The 23,495-nt window shown below is 39.8% G+C and overlaps 1 protein-coding gene across 2 annotated transcripts in view; it reads right to left on the minus strand.

Annotated features, from left to right (window-relative positions):
- arhgap28 (Rho GTPase activating protein 28) overlaps positions 1 to 21,290 on the minus strand; it is a 69,138-nt gene extending 47,848 nt beyond the window's left edge. For both annotated transcript variants that reach the window (XM_041246215.1, XM_041246213.1), the window contains exon 1: positions 21,041 to 21,290. In XM_041246215.1, the coding sequence (XP_041102149.1) occupies positions 21,041 to 21,189 (149 nt within the window). In that variant the 5' untranslated portion in view covers positions 21,190 to 21,290. The remainder of the gene's footprint in view (positions 1 to 21,040) is intronic.
- Positions 21,291 to 23,495: the final 2,205 nt, after the last annotated feature.

A 23,495-nucleotide genomic window follows, 5' to 3' on the forward strand; every position in this document is an offset into this window, starting at 1 on the left:
GTATAGCGAGGGTTACGTACAATAGCAGGTTCCTGGAGCAGGACGTTCTCGTTAGTGGGACTAGCACTTGCCATTTTTTTTGGCAAACTTATTTTTAGCTTTGATTTGTTGTTTTTCTTTATTAAATGTGACACTAGGGCTACCATTGCTGGTACCCTAGCGTCAGAACAGTGCTGAAAATTAAATCTGAGCGTCTGGGTGGTGTATCAACACCAATGCTCTTTGTCTGTCTCAGTGTTTTCCAGTAACTACCCATACACATACCACATCACACATAATGCTAAAGGCTCTAAGGCCAATAAGAGGGGAGATAAAGGGCAGCCCTGCCTTGTGCCTCTACCCAGTCAGAAAGCAGGGAAAGCAGACTATTTGTTATGCAGATGGCTTACCATAAAGCCCATTTATCAAAGTTTGATCCAAAGGTGTCCAGAGTGTGATGGAGATACCCATACTCAACCCTGTCAAACGCCTTTTCTTCATCCAAGGACATTACTACAACTGGGTCACCTAGGTTCCTGACCTCCCATATCAAATGTGCTAACCTTCACAGATTGTCTGAGGCATTTCTCCCTGTGACAAAGCCTACTTGGTCTGTTTTAACCAACATATGTATAATTTTATTTAGTCTTATAGCAATAATCTTGGTTAAAATTTTATAATCTACATTCAGTAGAAAAATTGGCCTATAGCTTCCACATTCCATGATGTCTCTTCCGAGTTTTGGTATTAGTGTTATTGTTGCACTATTCATGCTAATCCCTCTATCCCACGCTTCAGTGTAAATCTCACACAGGACTGGGGTAAAAATGTCTCGGAACCACTTGTAAAAGTCACTAGGCAGACAATGACATTTCCTAACATGATCCAGTGTGCTGTAACTGTTCAAGCGGTATGATGCCTGGTTTGTTTGACTTTCTCTGGAGAGGGATGTCATAATTTCCCTTTCAAATTCAGGAGCTTAACCTGTGCTTTCAGTTCAGCAATTTCACTTGCAAAGCAACTACCTGGTGGTAAGACTCATGATCTGTTGTGCATTGTGTTGTTCCTTCATTCCTTCGCAAACACATAGAGCATATTATTATAATAATATAAGCAAACTGACAGTACTTAAAAGTACAAAAGTAAGTTTTCACCTTGTGGCCTGCTGTAAGTTGGCAATATTTTCAAGCAACACCTTAAAATGAATTAATTAGAGATCCTGATGACACTGTGATCATTTGTAAGTACTACTACTACTAATAAACAGTGTTCAGGCAGCAAGCCACTTGAGTAAAATAAAAAATGCCACACCAGACCACAGAACATGAGTATCAGAGGGATCCAACAAAGCACATATATACTTTAACCATAACCTACATGTACCAACAAGTACAGGGACAAAACTCAACACATACAGCCCACATTGATACACATTAAACTATAATCAAAAAACCACTATAGAAAAGCAACAATCCTAGACACAACAATTAACGTCAGCATTTAAAACTGTTCAGAAGTGAGGTAAACAATGCTCATTTAATTACACAACATGTTCATATTGCCCTAATAAAAAATAATTAAACTGATATTTTACTTGGAGAAATGCAAATTACATTGTACAATCAACCCATCTAAATAACAATACTAGCTATAGCTATTCTGCGTAGGTATTGTGTCAGTACTAGAAATACTATAGAAAAGCTTACTGTGGTTACCTGGGCAGATCTCTGGTCCTGTATGCTCCTGCTGAAGGGGTGACAGAGAAGTGGCTCAGCTGTAGCTTCCACAGAGTCCCAGCCTTATTACTGTATCGCAGCGGCAACACATACAATTACAGTTTACTATATTTATGGAAATGACCAGGAATGCTGACTAGCAGCATAGTGATAATACCAGGAAGTAACTTTTTAAAATACCTGTTCTATTAATAGGACTCATTCAGACTACAGTTTCTTTAATTGTTTATTTAGTTTTTGTTTGTTCACTTTTATACGGCCAGGAATAATCCCGTCAAATTTTAACAACATAAACAAGATCAAAACAGTATTACTAGTGATACATTATTACAAGTTTACCTTATTTTGCTATACTGTCTGTCCAGAACAAAAACCCCTTTTTAACATAGTGAAAAACTAACAAGATGCAACTTATCTGCTTTGAGTTTTGGTTTTTATTCTGCTCTGTTTTTTCAAGAAAGTTGTGTCACAGTAAAATAGTTTTATTTTATTTAAAATTGAGGCTTTGCACTAAGGATTTTATTTCAGGACAGTTAAGGAATGAGATTCTTCCACGGTCATTTCACGACTATAGTGGCTGCCATTTAACAGTTCAGTTGGCTGTTGCGATGCTACATTACCTTGTCCAATTGAAGAATAAGCTTCTGTTATCACATTGTAAACCTATATAGAGATCCATTCACACTATCTGTGCTGTAGTGGTGTCATTACACCTCACCTCTTTTAAACATTTCTCCAATTAACATTATTATAATTAGGAACCTGTGGCAAAGTGGTTTGCAGTGTGCAGGTGTAGGGGTGATGCAGTGCTCAAGACAATTACAGACAACAAAGTACTGGAGGAATGGAGGTTTATTTTTGTAATCCAATGTCTGATAACAAAACAGTAAACAATAATGATAACAGACAATACAAAATGGTTTGCGTATTGCTCTGTTTAATTCACGGGTTGGCCCAGAAATAATAGTCCCAGTATTTAAACACCCACAGTTAGAACAAACATGATCACAAGCCACACTGAGTGCTATAGTGCTCGTGGTGCAAATACAGTTTAATCACGACACAAGTGCATTGTTGTCTGTGATTGGTGCTGGCCCTTAGCCACAGCTCCGGATCGGGCTAACCGTCTAACAACAACAAACAAACCGTTTTTAGACACGACAAAACAAACAAAACACTCACGATTACAATGCAGGTCTCCTTTCGGTTTAGCGTTAACCATAACAAAGGACCAGACCTCCTCGCTATGTCCCCTTATATAGCGTCAATCATGACCCCTTGGTTAATGACTGCAACTGCTCCTCCAATCCGCTGTGCCACATCATTTCCCTTCCGGTGGATTATTTGGTGTACCGTAGCTCCACCCCATTTCTAGATGGCCGACTTCCACCTAACCCTGGGAATGAATTGTCTGGCCATCCAGTCCAGGTCACTCTTTACACAGCGCCCTCACAGGTTGGGAGGGAGACTTATCACCAAGAATCATTCTGTCTCTGTCACAGAACCCCATTAGCCTTGCATATTGTATGGCTCCAATTGGCGATAGATTGTTCTTTACTGTCACATACAACACTCCAATGTAAATGTTTCTCTATTGCCACATATGAGATGTGTTTACCTCTTTTATGGCAGAACACTTTTTAATCGCTGCGCTATTTATAACATGTCTTCAATCAAAATATCTACAAGAGAGGAATATATTGTTGTTTTCACTCTCTACTATCTTACCATTGCCACAAAATAAAGAGGAGCTGCAACAACTGAAATAGGAACATTGTTGCGATAAAACTAAACTGCTATAAATAGCTTCCTCAACCTGGATAACTTGATAGTATTAATTATTTAATGCAATCCTGACTGTGTACTCATAAATCTTCTGGGTTTATAACATGACAGACATTTCTTTGTTTCACGCAACGTGATGTCACCTTCCTTAGGTTACAAGTAGCCCTTTTTGGTTATAGAATACTGTAAGCCTATTCATAAAATATACCCTTTTTAAGGTGCTGTCTTGAAAAATGCTGCATATCGTTTTGATATTGTTTGTTAGCTCTGAATGAAAGAACCTTTTAGAACTTGGAAGACATCCATATAATAGTGAATACATGATAAAGTAGATATCACTATAGATGCTTTTGAGAATTACCTGTTACTGTATTTTATTATCTATGAAAGATTATGTTCTTTGTTTGTTACTTCTATGCATACTATACCAGGGTTAGTTTGGGTAAATGTGAACACTTACTCAATATTCTTTACTGTGCCCTGCTGTAGAGGCACCACTGCCAAAGCTGTAGGTCTACATTTAAAGACTGAACTGAACAATCACTGAAGTGACCATTCAACATTTTGACTATTACTAGTGATTACTATAACTAACACATTATTAGTTTTTTTCTTGAAAGGGTATCCCTAGGCTAAGGACAAACAGAGGGACATAAAGTAGGTGTTTGCTGTTTTATCCATTTTTGAAGTACAATTATTAGTACAGTGAATTATCAATAGTTAAAATTATATTTTATTTGCAATTATAACCTGTAGTCGGCGCTTCAGAAAAGTTTGAAAAAAATATGAATTAGGCGTGATATTTAACCATTTGCAGTCCATTTATTCAGTGCTTGTCAGGCGCGTCAGGTCCATGTTTATTTTACAGGTGCAGTTTAAAAGTAATTTTATTCACAGTAAAACAGGTTTACAAGGCACTGCATATCAACAGGACACTCAGTACTGCATCTCCAGCCCCGGCCCCACCCCTTGTTCACTGTATTTATCACATACCTCTTCATAGTAGTGCATACTGATAAATCAACTAATGATCACTCGTTTTATCACCAAACTCCTCAACAATGCGATCCAAGTCATTATTTTATTACTATAACATCTCAAAAAGCTTGGCAAATGTCTGTGATATTCTTTGAACGCTGGATGCGGAAGCAGCTGTCTTGCTTGTTTATGTCCATGTTAGGTCTGTGGTGAAGAGACTGTGTATTGCTCAGATCCACCCCTTTTTTTTGGCTTCTCTCTGCTCCTATCGGTCTCACTCGGCCACTGAAAGGTTTTCTCTGCTTTTTCCAGAGAAAAAACGACTAGAGACCTGTGCTTGACGTCTTTTTGATGATGTCAGACAGGGTCCGACATTGAACGGAAAGGAAAAATTGTAATGTTGGACATGGTCCGAAATAGGATCGCAAAGGGTTAAATGTAATGTGTAATGAATACAATTAGCAATTTTGAGTATGCATGCTATCAAGCTTCTTGTATTTCGTTGGTTCCCAGGGTCTCAGTGGTAAACTGTGAATATACCACTTGGGTAGCTAGAGAATGGATTCAAGAAATGCTGGGAAAGCTAACTGTAGCCTGTCTGGAAATTGCCAGAAATACCTGAGCAATAATAATAATAATAATAATAATAATAATAATAATAATAATAATAATAATAATAATGTACTGGTACAGCTGAACACATTTACTTGCAATGCATGTTTGGGACGGTTTAGATTCTTGGTCCTTAGGATACCTCGCTGCTGTCGTACTTCCCCTAACCTACCAATCTGTCAACCAAATTTTCGGTAATAATAAATATAATATTCTGCGTTTGGAAGTTCAGTATGCTTTATAATGATTTAGCAAGACGATCAAGAAGGAATTATTGTTTCTTTATAGATATATAGCATGTGCATGCAGGCCTTTAATTTGGTATATTGCATCTGTAGCATTAGAATAATAATAAAAAATAATCTGTTTCTGTGTTTATTTGCTTCACAGATATACTGTTCGTGGTCAACAAAGCAAATAAGAAGTATTAGTGTAAGACCAAGGTTTTGTACGGTATTTCAAAGTAAAGTCACAATTAAAAGGTACATAAGGACCTTTTATTTTATTGTGCTACATGTTCCCATGTGCTGCTACAACTGTTTACGTGATGTGTGTGTATTGTTTTAAATTATTTTATTTTTTTTTACATTTTGACAACTTTTTTAAACTTTTAAATTGCATTCTCTGCCTCAAGATGGCTTCACATGTACCCGCATGGACCTCTCAGAACTACATTTCCCATCAAATCCATCTCAAGTTACATATGTCAGCAGGAGAATGATGGGAAATGTAGTTCTGAGAAATTAAAACAATACACAGTGATTTTGAGACCCTCGTAAAAATCCTTCAAACACTAATACAAATTATTAGTTGTACCCAAGGATGTCTGCAGAATTAATTTCAAGGGGGGGGGGATAAGGTGTTTAAAAACTAGTCGGGCTAACCTGGTTTTGTATCGCATATTAATAATTAAACTTCTAAGCCTCTCTTACATTTACAACTCAGACTTAAACCGGCACAGGTCTGGATGGTAGCAGAGATCCTTATCATGTTGAGGTTGCGTTTACACTTGTCTATGTTTATTTAATTCAAGAGCACAGTGTGCTTTATCATAAAGTCGTGTGCTTTATCAACATACTTGAAACAATTACAAATATACGTTGCAAAGAATAACAACCACAACCAAATAGAGCAGGAAGTGTAAACTATAATACAAAATTGATATATTACAGTCAAAAGTATAACAAGGATTTTATTGCAGATGACATGAAAACAATTTTCCTGATTAAACATGTTATTTATAGTGAATAACTATATTAGCAGTATATAATCATATTATTTATTTATATAGCAGACACATTTATCCAAGGCAATTTACAGAGGCTAGGCTGTGAACTATGCAACAAAAATCAATTACAGATGTGAGAGTAGCCTGACGTTTCACCATTTTACATGTTCAAAAATTCGCTATAAATGCTATGTTTTTTAAACACCAAATATTAATATTTTTGTAGTACCCCTTCCTACCCTAACAAATTCAGGTTAAAACTCTTTAAAAAAAAAAAAAAAAAAAAAGATTTCAAAAACTGCCATCTGACAAATTTGGCCACATCAAGAGAAATTTATCCTACAAGACCATCCATGCAAAATGTTGTGCCAGTCCATTTAATAGGTAAAAACTATTAACAATAAAGCCTACTCAACCCTAACTGCACAAATAACAGTTCAATTTATACTGTGATACCTGACACACTCAGTTGTATAGAGTAGCATTTAACCTGTGACCAGAAGCACAGCAAATGAAAGTTTACATTTTTTCCAATGCTGTAGACAGGTAAAGCACACAAAACAACAACATTTGATGAAAACCAATACTGTAAATATGCCTCCATATTGACCATATATTACCAAATTAAGACTAACGAACGTCAACAAATGCAGAGTAAAATTATTTTATCTAATAAGGTAAATGTGTGAGTTCTTTAACGTCGCACTGGCTTATTGTTACTGTAGTCTGCACTACTGAACGCACAAGTTATTTTCCCCAAAAGAAAAAAGAAAAAGAAAAAAGTTCCTACACAGAATCCCTGGGCAGCCGCATTCCCTCTTGCCCTCCCCTGCGGATGCCCATTCTTGTACCATTCCTAGAAAATGTAATTTTTAACTACAGTCAGCACTCACATATCTGACCCTATAAAAGATTAGATTTAAAAAAAAAAAAGATCCTTCACAGTATCTTAAACAGTTTAATGATTAACTGTTACATTACCCTAGCTTGTCTCTTCTCTTTGTTTTGGCTGCTTTTTCATCAGGTGATAATGGAGGAAGCGCTTTGTAACTGCACAAGGTCTCACTATTTACTGAAAAAAACCCACAAAAAAACAAACAAAAATAACCCTGTAAGCAGTAAAATATACAGCAAAATACAACAAACATAAACAACAACATTTAAAGGTAAAGATAAAATATAAGGAAATTGCCACTGTCATGCATATTCATGAGCAGTCAAGACTGGGTGTGGTTTGGTAGCGGGTAGATGATTTATCTATCTATTAATTAATAACAACTGCTTCAGGCTGATTTGGTATGGGAAAAAAAAGCAGGCTGAGACAGATATTAAAATAAATTGTAACATTGAAGAGATGGGCTTTGTATCACAAAACTGGTGACGGAGTCAGAAATCACGTGACGGGTGACTGCTTTAATTTGTTACATATCTATAATGGGGATTGATTTTATTCTTAACACAAGGGCGGTAAAACGTGACTGACATGTATCTGGGTAACGGATATCCGAGTGCTGACTGTATAGGAAACATGTTTCATTGATATGCTTTTTTAAAAAATGTAAAAAAGCATATCAGGTCCGACATTACAATTTTCCCTTTCCAGTCCGATGTAGGACCCTGTTCGACATCATCAAAAAGAACACAGGTCTCTAGTCGTTTTTTCTCCGGAAAAAGCAGAGAAAACCTTTCAGTGGCCGAGTGAGACCGATAGGAGCCGGATGAAGCCAAAAAATGGGCCCATGCACACAGAGATAATATGGACTAAAACAAAAGAGATAGCTGCTTCCGTGTCCAGCACTATAAGAATATCAAACAATATCCTTTCTTTCTTTCTCCATCTCTCTCTTGCTCAGCTCAAACACACCTCCCAGCAATACACCTTCCAAGCAACATCTACCCCTGTCATGCAACAGTGCTAGCTTTATTCATGCAAATCGGGGTAATCCCAATATACGTCATTGTGTCAATCACCTTATTTTGCAATGACGTTTTTATTTTTAATTATTTATGTCGTTACACGTAGCTAGAATATTTTATAGACAGACACATCGTTACAAGTTCAAACGGTCACTTCAAGAAGTGCACGTAAAGAGATGGGCAGATGCAGCTTCCGACCGCCACCTGGTGCTAGCCAAGCTGAAGCTTAAGCTGAAGAAGAGTTGTAGTGTGGGAAGCACAAGAATAAAGTACAATGTGGAATTTATTAAGGATAGAGAGACAGCAGAGAAGTATCGCATCACCCTTTCCAACAAGTACCAAGTGCTACAGGAGCTGTATAATGAGGACCACACTGACCTCCATGCTCAATGGCAGAAAGCCAAATAGATAGGGACAAGCACTTGTGAAGAAATACTAGGGAAGAGGAAGTCGCAACAGAAGGAATATGTTTCTGCTGAAACACTCCAAAGGTTACAGGAAAGGAAGGAGAGGAAGGTAGTGCTAAACAGCCAGACCAGAGCAGCAAAAGCAACAGCCCAAGAACAGTACTCTGAAGTACACAAGGTAGTGAGGAGAAGCGTGAGACCGATAAGAGGAAGTATACTGATAACCTTGCCATATAAGCTGAGGAGTAGCTAAAAGAAACATGAAACAAATGTACAACATAACAAGGAAGCTGGCAGGAAAATACAACCAGACAGATAAGCCAATCAAAGACAATAGCTGAAGCCTGCTAACTGGAGTAGATCACCAACTGAAAAGATGGGCAGAGTATTTTGAAGAGTTACTTGACAGACTAGCACCATTGAAGCCAACAGATATCATACCGCAGAGGCAGGTCTCCGGGTTGACTGTGGAAGACCAAATAAGGCAGCGATTAAGACAGCCATTTCTCTTTTGAAGAACAGGAAAACAGTATGCCCCGATGGAATCCCCACAGTCAATTAAAGCAGATATAGATACGTCCACAGAGATACTGCACTCCCTGTTTGGGAAGATCTGGGACGAAAAAGAAATACCAGTGGAATGGAAAGGTCATCTTATAAAGCTCCCTGTGGCAATTTGACTGGTGATTATGAACAGGTGTAGAGGTGATGTGGTGCAAAAGGAATCGCAAACAATTGTAATCCAGTAGGAAAGTGGTTTTTAATTGTAATCCAGGTCTGGTGACCAAATAATAAACCCTGGCAATACACAACAATGTGTATTGCATGGAGAAAACAACAGGGTTACAGTCCAAAACAATAATCACAGATGTATCTGCCCCACAATAATACGGCACACGGTCACCAGTCCTGGGTGTGTGCGGTCGTGCTCGTGGTCGGTGATAAACAATGCTATTTCGTGACTGTATTGATGCAGTGATGATCTGGCTTGTGCTGGCCGAAGGAGACAGCTCCGGATACGTGTTAGCTGTCTGGTTGTTCAATAAACACAGACAGTTACTAACAGACAAGACAAACAAACACAACACTCACGAATATTCTCTTTTATTTCTCTGGCAGTCATTATTGCAGTTCTCTCGGTCCTTCCAGTTTTAAAATGCAAAACCCCAAGTGAAGAAAAACATTGGTGTTTCTCTGGCCCCTTTTACGCTACCCCACATGATCCCTTGATAAACGATTTCAGCTGCGTCTATAGCTTGCAGCTGCTACCATCATTTACCTTCCGGGTCAATACGTTCCTGCAACAGAGTCTCGCTTCCATCCAGGCTGACCGACTTCCCGACCTTGGAAACGAACTGTCAGGCCAGCCCGTCCAGATAATTTTCCTTTCGCTATTTAGCACCCTCACAGGTCGAGAGGGAGATTTATAACCAGAACTCACTGTATTTCTGTCACACTCCCTAAGAAAGGAGACCTACGGAACTGTAAGAACTACAAGGGAATTATGTTTCTGTCAGTGCCAGGAAAGATGCTAAACAGAGTCATCTTAGAGAGACTGAAAAAAGCAGTTGACACAAAGCTCAAAGATCAGCAAGCAGGTTTTTACCAAGATAGATCCTGCACAGACCACATCGCTACTCTGCGTATCATAGTGGAACAGTCCATTGAGTGGAACTCATCCGTGTATGTCCACTTTGTTGACTATGAAAAAGCTTTCGATAGCAAGGACCAGGAAACCCTCTGGAAACTATTAAAATACTATGGTAAATCCGGAATTCATATAATGGAAAGTCCTGCAGAGTGGTGCATGGGAGACAACTCACCAATTAGAGTTAGGCAAGGCTGCTTACTATAGCCTTACCTCTTCCTTTTAGTGATCGATTGGATCATGGAGAGAACCACTGAAGGCAGAAAAAACTGTATTCAGTGGACACAGCTACAAGACCTGGATTTTGCTGACGGCCTAGCTCTCATATCACATAGCCACAACCAGATACAGGAAATAATAACATGTCTGGAAAAAAACATCAGCCCAAATTTGCCTAATAATCCATAAGGGCAAAACAAAAGTCCTTAAAAACAGCTCCTGTAGTAACAATTCAATAACACTTGGAGGTGAACCTCTTGAAGAAATAGACTCCTTCACCTACTTGGGCAGTGTGATCAGCAGACAGGGGTGGGCACTGATAAAGACATGACAGCAAGAATCAGTAAAGCAAGAGAAGCTTTCATCATATTGAAAAACATCTGGAACACACACTAAGATTTGTATATTCAATTCAAATGTCAAATCAGTACTCCTGTATGAAATGTGGAGAACAGCAAGGATAATAAGGAAGAAGATCCAAACCTTCATCAACAGATGTTTGCGCAGAATTCTTCACATTCACTGGCCAGAAAAAGTCAGCAATATTGACTTAAGAGAAAGTGGGGCTGGGTTGGTCACACCCTATGGAAGCCCACCTCCAACCCACAGGGGAATAGAAAGAGAGGGAGACCGAAGAACACCTGGAGGCGCGACCTTGAGGCAGACATAAAGAAGACGGATTACACCTGTAGAGAAGTGGAAAAGATAGCCCAGTCAGACTGGCAGGATGTCGTCGATGGCCTATGCTCCAAAACAAGCGATGGGCTTAAGTAAAGTTACAGTAACACTAGAACGACCAAAGCAGTCATTTAGATGTTTAATTTTTTTTAATTTAAATTTAAATTGTGGTGCGTGTCTTTAAGATACAGAGCTGTGCTTTCCTGACTTTTCCTAAATATATGTACTAATTACCCTGACAAAGAAAGAATCGCATAGCTGCAAAGTAGGCGATAAAATACTGTCATACCTATTCTGACCAGGATCGGGCAAATTAACCGATACATATAAAACATATTATAACAATGAAACGTTGCAGTATTACTTGCATTTATCATTCGGGACTTCCCGCCATGTATTGAAGCTTCATTATATCAGTCTGCATTCCTCAAGTGAGAGGTCTTCCGATTGTTTCAATGAGCCTCCTGACAGCCCATCAATCAGCCTTGATAAGTCACTAGATTTTCTAAGAAATTGACTGTTAACCCAATCCACTTTGAAAATGGATTGCGAAAAATGCAGGACAGCAAAGCAGTGTTTGGAATTACTGCAAAGTTTACCAAACAACAATTCTGATGCAGCAGAGACAGACCATGACAAATCTGGCTCTGAAGAAGATTGAGTTTGCGAAGATGAATCTTCCAGCATCAGTGACAGTGAGGATGCCAGCGAAGTGCTAGGCCCAAGTGCGCAAAGGTGGTGCAGGAGATGCTGTGGGAGAAGAAGCAGTACTGTGGCAGCCCCTGCAAGGATGTTGACCACTTCACCTGCATCAGCCCCTGCACCTGATCCAGCCGTTATTTCACCTGAGGCAACCCCGTCCAGCGGTAGCTCCAGCACCACCTGGCACTCAAGAGGCTGGTAATTATGGCACTGTTTGTAACACTATAAATCCTGGTGTTGAAGCTGCAGGTAGAAGGGGTGAACATAATATTTTATGGGAATTTCCAGGGCCCACACTATATGCAAAACGCAAAACTGATGAGAGTGTACTGAGTGCTTTTCACCTATTGATTGACATGCATACGCTTTACCACATACAACACTGCACTGAAGCAGAAGCCCAAGGCAACTACAAGATGATTCCTGGTCGATGCCCTTGGAGGAATCAGAAGCTTTCATTTCACTAGTACATGCCCGTGGAGTATTTGGTGCAGAAGCCTGGGTTACTGTTGACAGTCTGTGGTAAGTGCACTGCATATTTTGAAAAGCACAGTATGTGTGTGATTTATGCCAGCACTTAGTCTCCGTAAACGATTGTAAATGAAGCCCATTCTGTTCAAACGTTTATTTATTCATGTCATTTCGATTGTAGTATGTCTGTACATAAACACATTGCTTCGGTTGAGTACATGAGCTTTGTTATGTATTGCTATGCAATATAAACCCATTTACTAAAATATTTTATTTTTGATAATTACCATTTCAGTTGTAGTTTTGTATGTACATGATATACCTGTATAGACACAATTTATTTTCAAATATTTGATTATTTGATTTTTTTAAATTTTTGAGGTTGCGCTTTATGTAATGAGTCTGTACAGTGGCTTGCGAAAGTATTGACCCCCCTTGGCATTTTTCCAATTTTGTTGCCTTACAACCTGGAATTAAAATTGATTTTTGTTTAGATTTCATGTAATGGACATACACAAAATAGTCCAAATTGATGAAGTGAAATGAAAAAAATAACTTGTTTAAAAAAATTCTAAAAAATAAATAACGGAAAAGTGGTGCATGCATATGTATTCACCCCCTTTGCTATTAAGCCTCTAAATAAGATCTGGTGCAACCAATTACCTTCAGAAGTCACATAATTAGTTAAATAAAGTCCACCTGTGTGCAGTCTAAGTGTCACATGATCTGTCACATGATCTCGGTATATATACACCTGTTCTGAAAGGCCCCAGAGTCTGCAACACCACTAAGCAAAGGGCACCACCAAGGAAGCGGCACCATGAAGACCAAGGAGCTCTCCAAACAGGTCAGGGACAAAGTTGTGGAGAAGTACAGATCAGGGTTGGGTTATAAAAAAATATCCGAAACTTTGAACATCCCACGGAGCACCGTTAAAGCCATTATTAAAAAATGGAAAGAATATGGCACCACAACAAACATGGCAAGAGAGGGCCGCCCACCAAAACTCACGAACCAGACAAGGAGGGCATTAATCAGACAGGCAACAAAGAGACCAAAGATAACCCTGAAGGAGCTGCAAAGCTCCACAGCGGAGATTGGAGTATCTGTCCATAGGACCACTTTAAGCCGTACACGCCACAAAGCTGGGCTTTACGGAAGACTGGCCAGAAAAAAGCCATTGCTTAAAGAAAAAAATAAGCAAACACGTTTGGTGTTCACCAAAAGGCATGTGGGAGACTCCCCAAACATATGGAAGAAGGTACTCTGGTCAGATGAGACTAAAATTGAGCTTTTTGGCCATCAAGGAAAACGCTATGTCTGACGCAAACCCAACACCTCTCATCACCCCGAGAACACCATCCCTACAGTGAAGCATGGTGGTGGCAGCATCATACTGTGGGGATGTTTTTCATCAGCAGGGACTGGGAAACTGGTCAGAAATGAAGGAATGATGGATGGCGCTAAATACAGGGAAAAACAGGGAAACCTGTTTCAGTCTTCCAGAGATTTGAGACTGGGAAGGAGGTTCACCTTCCAGCAGGACAATGACCCTAAGCATATTGCTAAAGCAACACTCGAGTGGTTTAAGGGGAAACATTTAAATGTCTTGGAATGACCTAGTCAAAGCCCAGACCTCAATCCAATTGAGAATCTGTGGTATGACTTAAAGATTGCTGTACACCAGAGGAACCCATCAAACTTGAAGGAGCTGGAGCAGTTTTGCCTTGAGGAATGGGCAAAAATCCCAGTGGCTAGATGTGCCAAGCTTATAGATACATACCCCGAGAGACTTGTAGCTGTAATTGCTGCAAAAGGTGGCTCTACAAAGTATTGACTTTGGGGGGGTGAATACTTATGCACACTCAAGTTTTCTGTTTTTTTTTTGTCTTATTTCTTGTTTGTTTCACAATAAAAAATATTTTGCATCTTCAAAGTGGTAGGCATGTTGTGCAAATCAAATGATACAAACCCCCAAAAAATCCATTTTAATTCCAGGTTGTAAGGCAACAAAATAGGAAAAATGCCAAGGGGGGTCAATACTTTCGCAAGCCACTGTATATAAACACATTTCTGTTCAAATGTCCGTTTATTAATGTTTCAGATGTGTAGATGCTTTATATGACATTCCTGAATAAAACTACAACTTATACTTAATTGTTTGTCCTCTCATTATAATATTTAAGTGTTTTTTTTTCTAGGTATGCATATAAACGTGGCCGTTCTAGTGTTAAGTGACCTTTAGAAAAGGAACTTTCCTAATTATATCAACCATATTGCCAGCTTTTAGCTTTTAACTGACTAATGAGCCTGCAATTACAGCTCCTGATGGTAGCGGCCCTCAAGGGATAGTCCTAATAGCTTGTTATTAACCTGTAAATAAGTACATTTACTTTCAATGGAGAGGCTTCTCATGTGACTGCTGTTACTAAGGGGGAGTGAGTAAAAGCTGGTTGGAGACAAAACTGTCCAGAAGAGGCAGTAAAACTGCTCATATCGTCATCAAATTATTACTCCCTCCCCACACATTACATACCAACTTATATTATCATTCATCATTTTAGTTCTCTTTCAATTCGAAGACAACCATTAATAAGAATTTTTGGATATGCCTGCCATTTCAGGTATTTATTGAGCATTTTATGTCAGAGCTGTCGAATAACATCCTCAGTCCCGGGACCCGACTCTGCCTTACCTGCTGTTTGAGTCGACGCCGCTGGGCTGAGCTGACCCGCCCACTCGGTGTGTGCAGCCTAAAAAAAAAAAAAACTCTACCCTTCAGCTTGTGCTGTGTGTGAGTGTCACTGAAAAAAAAAAAAAAACTGTGCTTCTTCCTCTGGGTCAGATTCAGCCCAATATACAGTAGACTCACATACACTGACCACCCACAGCCACGTATCCTTAATATATATATATATATATATATATATATATATATATATATATATATATATATATATATACATATATACACACACACACACACACACACACACACACACACACATATATATATATATATATATATATATATATATATATATATATATATATATATATATATATTCTCTCTTTTTTTTTCTGTATATTGTCTGAAAGCTGTGCTCCACTGTGCTATAAGAGACACCCGGCCCAGTAACCTCAGTGCTTACGCTCCTGGTGCTTGGTGCCTCGGTGCCTTGGTGCTATGGCTCCTGCTGCAGATCTCAGGCTTCCAAGGGTAAGTCCTGGACAGAAGCCTGGCGGGTCTCATAGTGGCACAAAGACAGCTTTGGCTGTCCCAGGCAAGAACAAGTTGGCCTTATTGGACGTGTCCATCTCCCCTGGCCATATCTTCAGGACAGCGGTGGAGGACATACTGCAAGGCTTCCACCGACAGCGGAAGGGTGTGATGCTGCCATGCTTCCTTCCCATGCTCTGCGCCACATGGCAACCTGAGACATCACCTTCAGCCTTCTACAGCAAGGATGGGGGAATGCAGGACATGGGGACCAGGGGCATCACCGCTCTGAGAGACAGTTCCAACAGAACCGCCCTAGGCAGCCTCCAAGACAGGCACCTCCCTTGCCTCAGCATCCCCAGCAGGGGCCCTGAAGGCTTGCGGCATCAGATCCACCCCTTCTCACAACACCAGCTGCAATACTGGCACAATTGCACCTGAGAGAGTTGGGTGCTCACCACCGTACACACCGGTTATGTGTCACAGTTCCCTTTCGAGGGATCACAGTTACATCCGTGAGCAAACCTCTCCAGGTCTTGGCCCTCAGGCAAGAAGTAAAAACATTACTTCTCAAGCAAGCCATCTGCATTGTAGAACGCACCTCTCAAGAAGAGGGGTTCTACTCAAGATAATTTCTAGTGCCAAAAAAGGACGGGGGCCTTCGCCCCATCCTAGACCTGAGGCCCCTCAATGGGTTCTTGAGGGAGAGGAGGTTCTATATGGTCACACATCGCCACATCCTTCAGTCAGTCCGTCTGGTTTACCGCTGTGGAGTTAAAGGACGCATATTTTCACATCCCTGTTCGTCCTGCGCATGGGAAAACTATTGGGTCTGATGGCGGAAGGTTCATCAGCCATCCAACTAGGGTTACTCCAAATTTGCCCCATCCAAGTGCGGCTCAATGCCTTCCGGCTACACCCAAACATGACAAACACTGTCGACTGGCTGTGTCTCATGCTGGAAAGCTCTGCGCTGGTGGAGGCAAGCCTCTCACTTGCGCAAAGGTGTAAGGATGGGAGTGATCCACAGCCATCAGGTGGTGACGACAGACGCATCCAATTCGAATTGAGATGCGGTCTGGGCAGGCAGAGGAGTCTGCGGGTCCTGGTCGGGTCGCTAGACATCCCTGCACATAAATGCGCTGGAACTCTGAGGAGTTCACCTCGCTCTCCAGCATTTCCTCCCAGTGCTCCAGAGGAGACATGTCCTTCTCCAAATGAACAACATGTCTGTAGTGGCGTATGTCAACCGCCAAGGAGGACTTTGGTCCCCGGAGTTGCACAGCTATTGACCTGGGCAAAGAGGATCTTGCTATCCCTTTGGGCTGTTCATCTTTCTGAAATTGTGAATTGGGTGGCGGACCTCCTTTCGAGAGAAGGTCCTCACCCGTTAGAATGGTGACTCCACCCTCAGATGGTAGAGCCCATTTGGGAACGGTTCGGGAGGGCCAGAGTCAATCTCTTTGCCATGGCAGAGAAGACTCACTGCCCTCTATGCTTCTCCCTCCACCGCTGTGGCGGTCCACTAGGCATCGACGCCCTAGCCCATGAGTGGCCCAGCATGCTCTTGTACATATTCCCGCCAATACTGTTGTTTCTAGCCTTCCTAGAGAAAGTTCGTAGAGAAGAGGAGAAAGTTCTCCTGGTGGCCCCAGATGGCCCAGGAGAATCAGGTTTACAAACCTTTGACAGCTGCTGCAAGGCCAGCCCTGTGAGATCCTGCTGCTCATGGATCTCCTCAGTCACACAAGAGGCAGTCTCTGGTACCCAGAACCGGGCAGACTCCAACTTTAGGTCGGGCCCCTAACAGGACGATCTATCCGCCTTAGGACTCTCAGACGCAGTTGTCTGCACACTGCAGAATTCTAGATCTCCCACCACAAGGTCGTTATACTCCTATAAGTGGAGGCATTTCCCAAATTGATGTATGGCCAGAGGTCATGACCCCATTTACTGCCCCATAGCAACCATTCTACAGTTTCTGCAAGACTTACTAGAGGAGGGTAGATCCCCCTCTACGCTGAAAGTGTACCTAACAGCCATATCTGCATGCCATGTCCCCATTGACTCAGTGTCCTCCAGGTGCTCATATACTAGCGACCCGTTTTCCAAAAGGGCTCTCTGAGGTTAAGTCCTTCTAGAAAGGACGTCCTCCTTGAGTGGAGTCTAGATGTGGCTTTGGAGGCTCTCAATAAGTCCCCGTTTGAGCCTATGCATTCTCTCTATGACGACAGCCTTTCTGTTAGCCAGCACCTCCACTAATTAATCCTATGACTCTTCTAACTAAAAGTGGTTGTGTGGCTTTGAAGAGAAGGGGTGTGGGGTAGTACTGTTCATTCACTAATCCAAAGTCTGTGCTACAAATCCACAGAAAAGTATTACCCATTTGAAACATAGCACTTAAAAAAGGGCTGGCATTTCACTTTAGCACTGCATTTGTTTCCTACAAGTAATCTGTATTTTGATCTGAAACATGATAAATGTCTGTTTTAGTTTTTTCAAATAAGTCCAGAAAACACAAAATGTCACAACATGCAATTAGGAACAGAGAGCTTTAGAAACCAGGACAAAAAAAATGCAGTTTAACATTCTTTGTTTTCAGAATGAATGACATTCACACAAAACTTGTCAAATAACTACAGTTCCCTTTTTTGAAACGATTCCTGACCAATACTGTCCACATAAACACAACAAACATAGTAATCTTTGAAATTGTAAAATAAACTTTTTATATACATTTCAACAATTGTTTTGTTCTTTTTAGATGATTATTGAAATGTTTATTATAGCCTGAAAACACAGCACTAGGTATTAAAAATCTAAATAAGATTACATGTAATAAAGAATTAAATACCTTCAGTGAAATAAGGGTGTATGAGAGGGAGTGTGGGTATGGTAATGAGTAAAGTGCGGGCTATGCAGGAAGCCCACCAATCATTCTCATTAAATATTTCATTAGCAGCTCCTGCGTTCATGTTTTAGCCTTCACAATCCCTGCAGGCAGCAATTTGTGGGAGATCGACAGCAAGAAACTAACTGCTGAGGAGGAAGCATGTTTGGAGTTTGTTCATCTTCTGAGCTAAGTACAAATAAATCTATGTGGTTCTGGTGAGAAGCTAGAGCTCCTGTTTCTGTGGTCACTACTTAGAATGAGCCACTGTGCATAGAAGGCACAGTTTAAGTCTGCTTTAATTTTTTTGTGCAGATTGTTTCTTTCTCTGATATAGGTTTGTAATTTTTGGCCAAAGTCGCTTGTTAACTATTTATTCAATTGTAACACGCTCCGTGCCTCCTCCTCTTGCCTGACTCTGCATATAATCCACAGTTTTGCAGTTTAACTCTGTGAAGTGATGGTGATCCACTATGAAAGGTGCTATATACAGATATTATTATTATTTTAACATGATTTAAACACTCTCTCTATGTTTATGTGCATAAACATCCCCACACCCCTTCTCTTCAAAGCTACACAGCCACTGTTAGAAGATTCGTAGGATTAGTGAATCAAAAGACCAAATGGTGACGTCACAGAAATGTTTGAGTTGGTCCAGAACTAGCAGACATTGGACTGCCATTATGTCTGCCATATTATTATACTTATTATTATTATTATTATTATTATTATTATTATTATTATCATCACATCATTATTATTATTATTATTATTATTATTATTATTATTATTATTATTTTATTATTATTATTATTATTATTATTATTATTATATTACAACGATTACTTAAATTGCATATGGGGCACAGAGATTTTAAAACTTACTTAACATGTATTAGGAAAACAGAGAACTGTCTTCAGCACCACAAGTGATCATTATTATTGTTTTTGTCTGGAATCATAAACATTTATTTAGGAAAACATAAACATTTATTTAGTCATAATGATAATTCCTGTTGGTATGTAATGCATGTGGAGGGAGTAATAATTTCATGTATGATTCATGTTTTACTGCCTCCTCCTCCTCAGTCTGGCTTTTACCAACTCCTTTACAAGACAGGGAGGTACAAAATCTGTATAGCAGGCACACTGTCTGCAACACCCTTAGTTTCCATATAGTTGATAGTGAAACCTTCTTATGAAGGGACCATTTAAAATTACACCTGACAGGCATATGGTCTTTATACGGATAATCTGACATGGAATAAAGGGAAGAGATTCATAGAGAGATTACATTAAAATAAATTGACCCTTGTTTCAGCTTTTAAGGTTGAGTGTTGGATTGGTACCGAGACTGGTTACTATTGACAGCTAATTGTCTCACGGGATATAGCCCCTATACGATTTAATATCCCACTGTAAACCTAAATGACTCCTTCAGTGCTATCGACTACAGTGTATTTAAGCATGTAAACACTATTCTGACTAATTCAAAATAGACTTCCTTTTCATTTCTTTAAAAGAAAAGAACTAGAATGTAGAATGACTATATTTTTCATTAAAATGCCAAGTGCCCAACTGGTCTCCAAATAACCAATTTACTGCATCACCAGAATGATTCAGACACCTTGCCTTGAGGCACCCACTGCTCACTCTGACTGGCCCTGACTTGTGATGAATGCATGGTAATGGACAGTGCAACTATCCAAACACCCAGGGAATACAGTAAGTAAGGTCAGACAATTAGCATTTATGCATCCTTCAACCCACAACGACTCTATCTCCAGTAACCTCTGTTGCAGAGTCAATAAATATACATCAAAAGTAGCTAGACTTGAAACTGCAGTAGAGGCAGTTGAATAAGTGGCGTTAGTTCCTTACTGTTGGTGTGTAAATACGTGGTTAGGACTGTGTAGGTGTTGATCAGTAATTACAAGTGAATAGTGTAAGTCGACCAAGTAACTCAGGAATGTGAAATTCACATACACTTAAAGCAATGTAAACTATTTGACTCAAGCATGTACCTGTGACAGAATCCTAAACGTTTGAGAAATATTTTATTCAGTACACGAACTACTAACATTTAAATAAATGTTAACTCGAACTTTAAGCAAGAACAAACTCTATTGGTAACAAACTTCAAAAACAAATGTACTTTTGTCCTGTACAGTTAAACAAAAAAAAAAAAACAAAAAAAAAAAACCGCTAATACCACTCACAAAATAAACCCTAAAGCCAAAACAAACGTAACATGTAACTTTGCAAGCCAACATTCAAACTGAATAAATGACCAACATTTACTTTACAGTTTTTTTGTTTGTTTGTTTTGTTGTTGTTTTTTAACCCTGCATAAATTTGAAAGCACTCGATAACGACAACGACAGGCAAATGATACAGCGCCTGTATCATGGGGACCTACTTTGACCTGCAGCCACCTGTAATCTACACTTTATTATTATCATTTCTCAATAGTAGGTTGTTGTCGAAGTTAATTTGGAGAACATCATCTCCCAAAGTAGTATTTCTCTCAAAGGAGTATTATGAGCCCTTGCAATCGGAAAATTGTACCTGTTGAGAGGGGAATGCCCCGTAGTCTGAGAAAGCTGTGGCTCAAGGCTTTGCTCCATCACTGGTATCCTTGACGGCGTGAAAGAATGGTAAGCTGTCAGAATTACGCTGCACGAGTCCTTAATGTCCATTATCGGCGCATTGCACATCTGTCCCCTACTGACAAACGTGTACAGGTGACTTTCTTTCAGTCATATTACTTAGATACATGTGGATCTCCCACAACATAGAATAGGGCATATCCTTTCTAGCCTTCTCCGTGAGCCAGCCTCCCATTCTTCAATGGTTATACAAGCCACGGGAGCCAGACAGATCAACTGACTAGCCTATCAGGAATTCGGTATTAGCATATATTATGTTAAAAACCTCCCACAAATAGAACAACATTGGAAATCCTTTGTGTTTCTTGGCACCAGAGGCGTTTCATTATTCAATTCAGTGGTTTTAGTGACGTGCGTCTCTTAAAAATAGGTGCTTTTACTTTTCAATCTCACATTCGCTCAGAAATGTAGAACAGTCACGCCTGACCACTTCCCTCGGTTCGCATAATGTACTATTGTTAGTGATGTAAATTGATACCCGATCACGGAAAATGGAACACTGCGGAGTCTGCATGAAAAATTTAGTTAGTGGCTGGCATTGCTCTTCACGCAAGTAAAATAAATAAACAAACTTTAAGGGGTAGCCTATCTGTTATTGTCGTGTCAGGGTTGCCCCTAGGCCTTACAGTCATTACTGTATTGAATGTATTTGGAGGTAGCAAACTTGAACACTAACTTGTAGTTTTAACATCATTGCAGTTTTAACATTGTGTTTGCAGGTCAGCATTGTCATCCTAATCTAATAGTGCATTGTCATTTAAGAATAGTATTCCTAAAAATATAATTTTAAAGGTTTAAAGTGCATTTGTACATACTGTCACAAAAATGGTGACCTTTTGTCTTATAAAGGATCACAGTTATGATCATACAGCAAACTACTATACTGATTCCACTGTATTGGATTCTTTCAACTGTTTCACTGCTCAGGCCCCTTTCTCTCAGCCTCTCTTTCTGTCCCTCACAGTCCCTCAGCAACATTTCAGGTTCAAGTCTTGGCATGGTATCTCTCGGTCTCCCGTGATCTCCCCCTATATATAGCCTTGGAGGGGACCCACCCACCACCCGGATCAACCAATCAATCGGCTCCCGATGATTCTGGTGAGTGGCAAAGAATGATTCCTACTGATGCATCCCTCAGCAGCAGGCGACACACACACACACACACACACACACACACACACACACACACACACACACACACACACACACACACACACACACACACACATTCACCCGCTCGCTCCCTTCTTTCAGTTTATCAGCGTGACCCATTCCCTTACAATACAAGCAATGGAGACAAGACATGACTAGACAAACAAACAAGACAGACAAAGTGTCCTGCAAGGATTCCATCACCTGGGTTGTTACAATACCATTTCAGATTCTGTCTCGACTGCATCTTTCCTGGTGTATATGTTAATCACAATCTAATTATCCTTGTGTGTACAGTTGTTGCTCTGCACGGTTAGTATGTCTTCCAGTTTTCAACTTTGAGAAAGGCAATGTACACTAGCAGGAGGTAGATTGAAGCCAGCACATTTTATTTAAAAAAAAAAAAAAATCAGCAACCACAACAATCCCGGAACCAGCTTTTTCATCAGATGCCACAACCATTACATCAATCATTTCCAAAATGTAATTATTTCAATTTTGCGTTGTTTTGTTTGGTGTGATTTTTCATCAATACTGAGCCTTAATCATCAACAGATTGTTTTAAATCAAACTAGGAATCTGAGAAGATGTGATATTATCAAGTTTCGTCAGTGACCCACACCCTAATACTGTATCATCTCTACATGCCAAGTAACCATGGAGAAGACAAACAATTGCCTTACAGATGGTGTAATCATCCACCCTAGCTAATGACACAAATGAGGTTGCGGTAGTCTTGGCCTCAAGCCCTCTTTTTCAGAACAGGAAGGAGAAAGAGGATTCACTTCTCTTTCCAAAGCAATACAGGGATGGAAGGTTCCAAACAAAAGGCAACCGTTACACTTTGCTCTATTGGTGGCCTTCATCTCCCCTGTGGTAAAAACACTGAACTCCAAGACATACATTTCAACAAGAATCATTAAAAGTATTATTATTTTTTTGTGTTATTAATTAGCTTGGTTGGCCATAGTTTATATCCAAGATCACACAATTTAATGATGATGACTATTAACAATAAACTATAATCGCATACAAAGTCATAATGTTTTACATTACAAAATGTTAATTTGTTTTAAAATAATATTGATATATAAACAAATAAAAACATATTGTTAATCATCTCGAATACTTTTGCTCCCTGGTTCAAGGCTGCAATTTTCCAACTGTAGATAAGAATATAACAACTTCCCTAGATTTTGTGC

This window comes from Polyodon spathula, chromosome 3, assembly GCF_017654505.1.
Source record: "Polyodon spathula isolate WHYD16114869_AA chromosome 3, ASM1765450v1, whole genome shotgun sequence".
NCBI lineage: Eukaryota > Metazoa > Chordata > Actinopteri > Acipenseriformes > Polyodontidae > Polyodon > Polyodon spathula.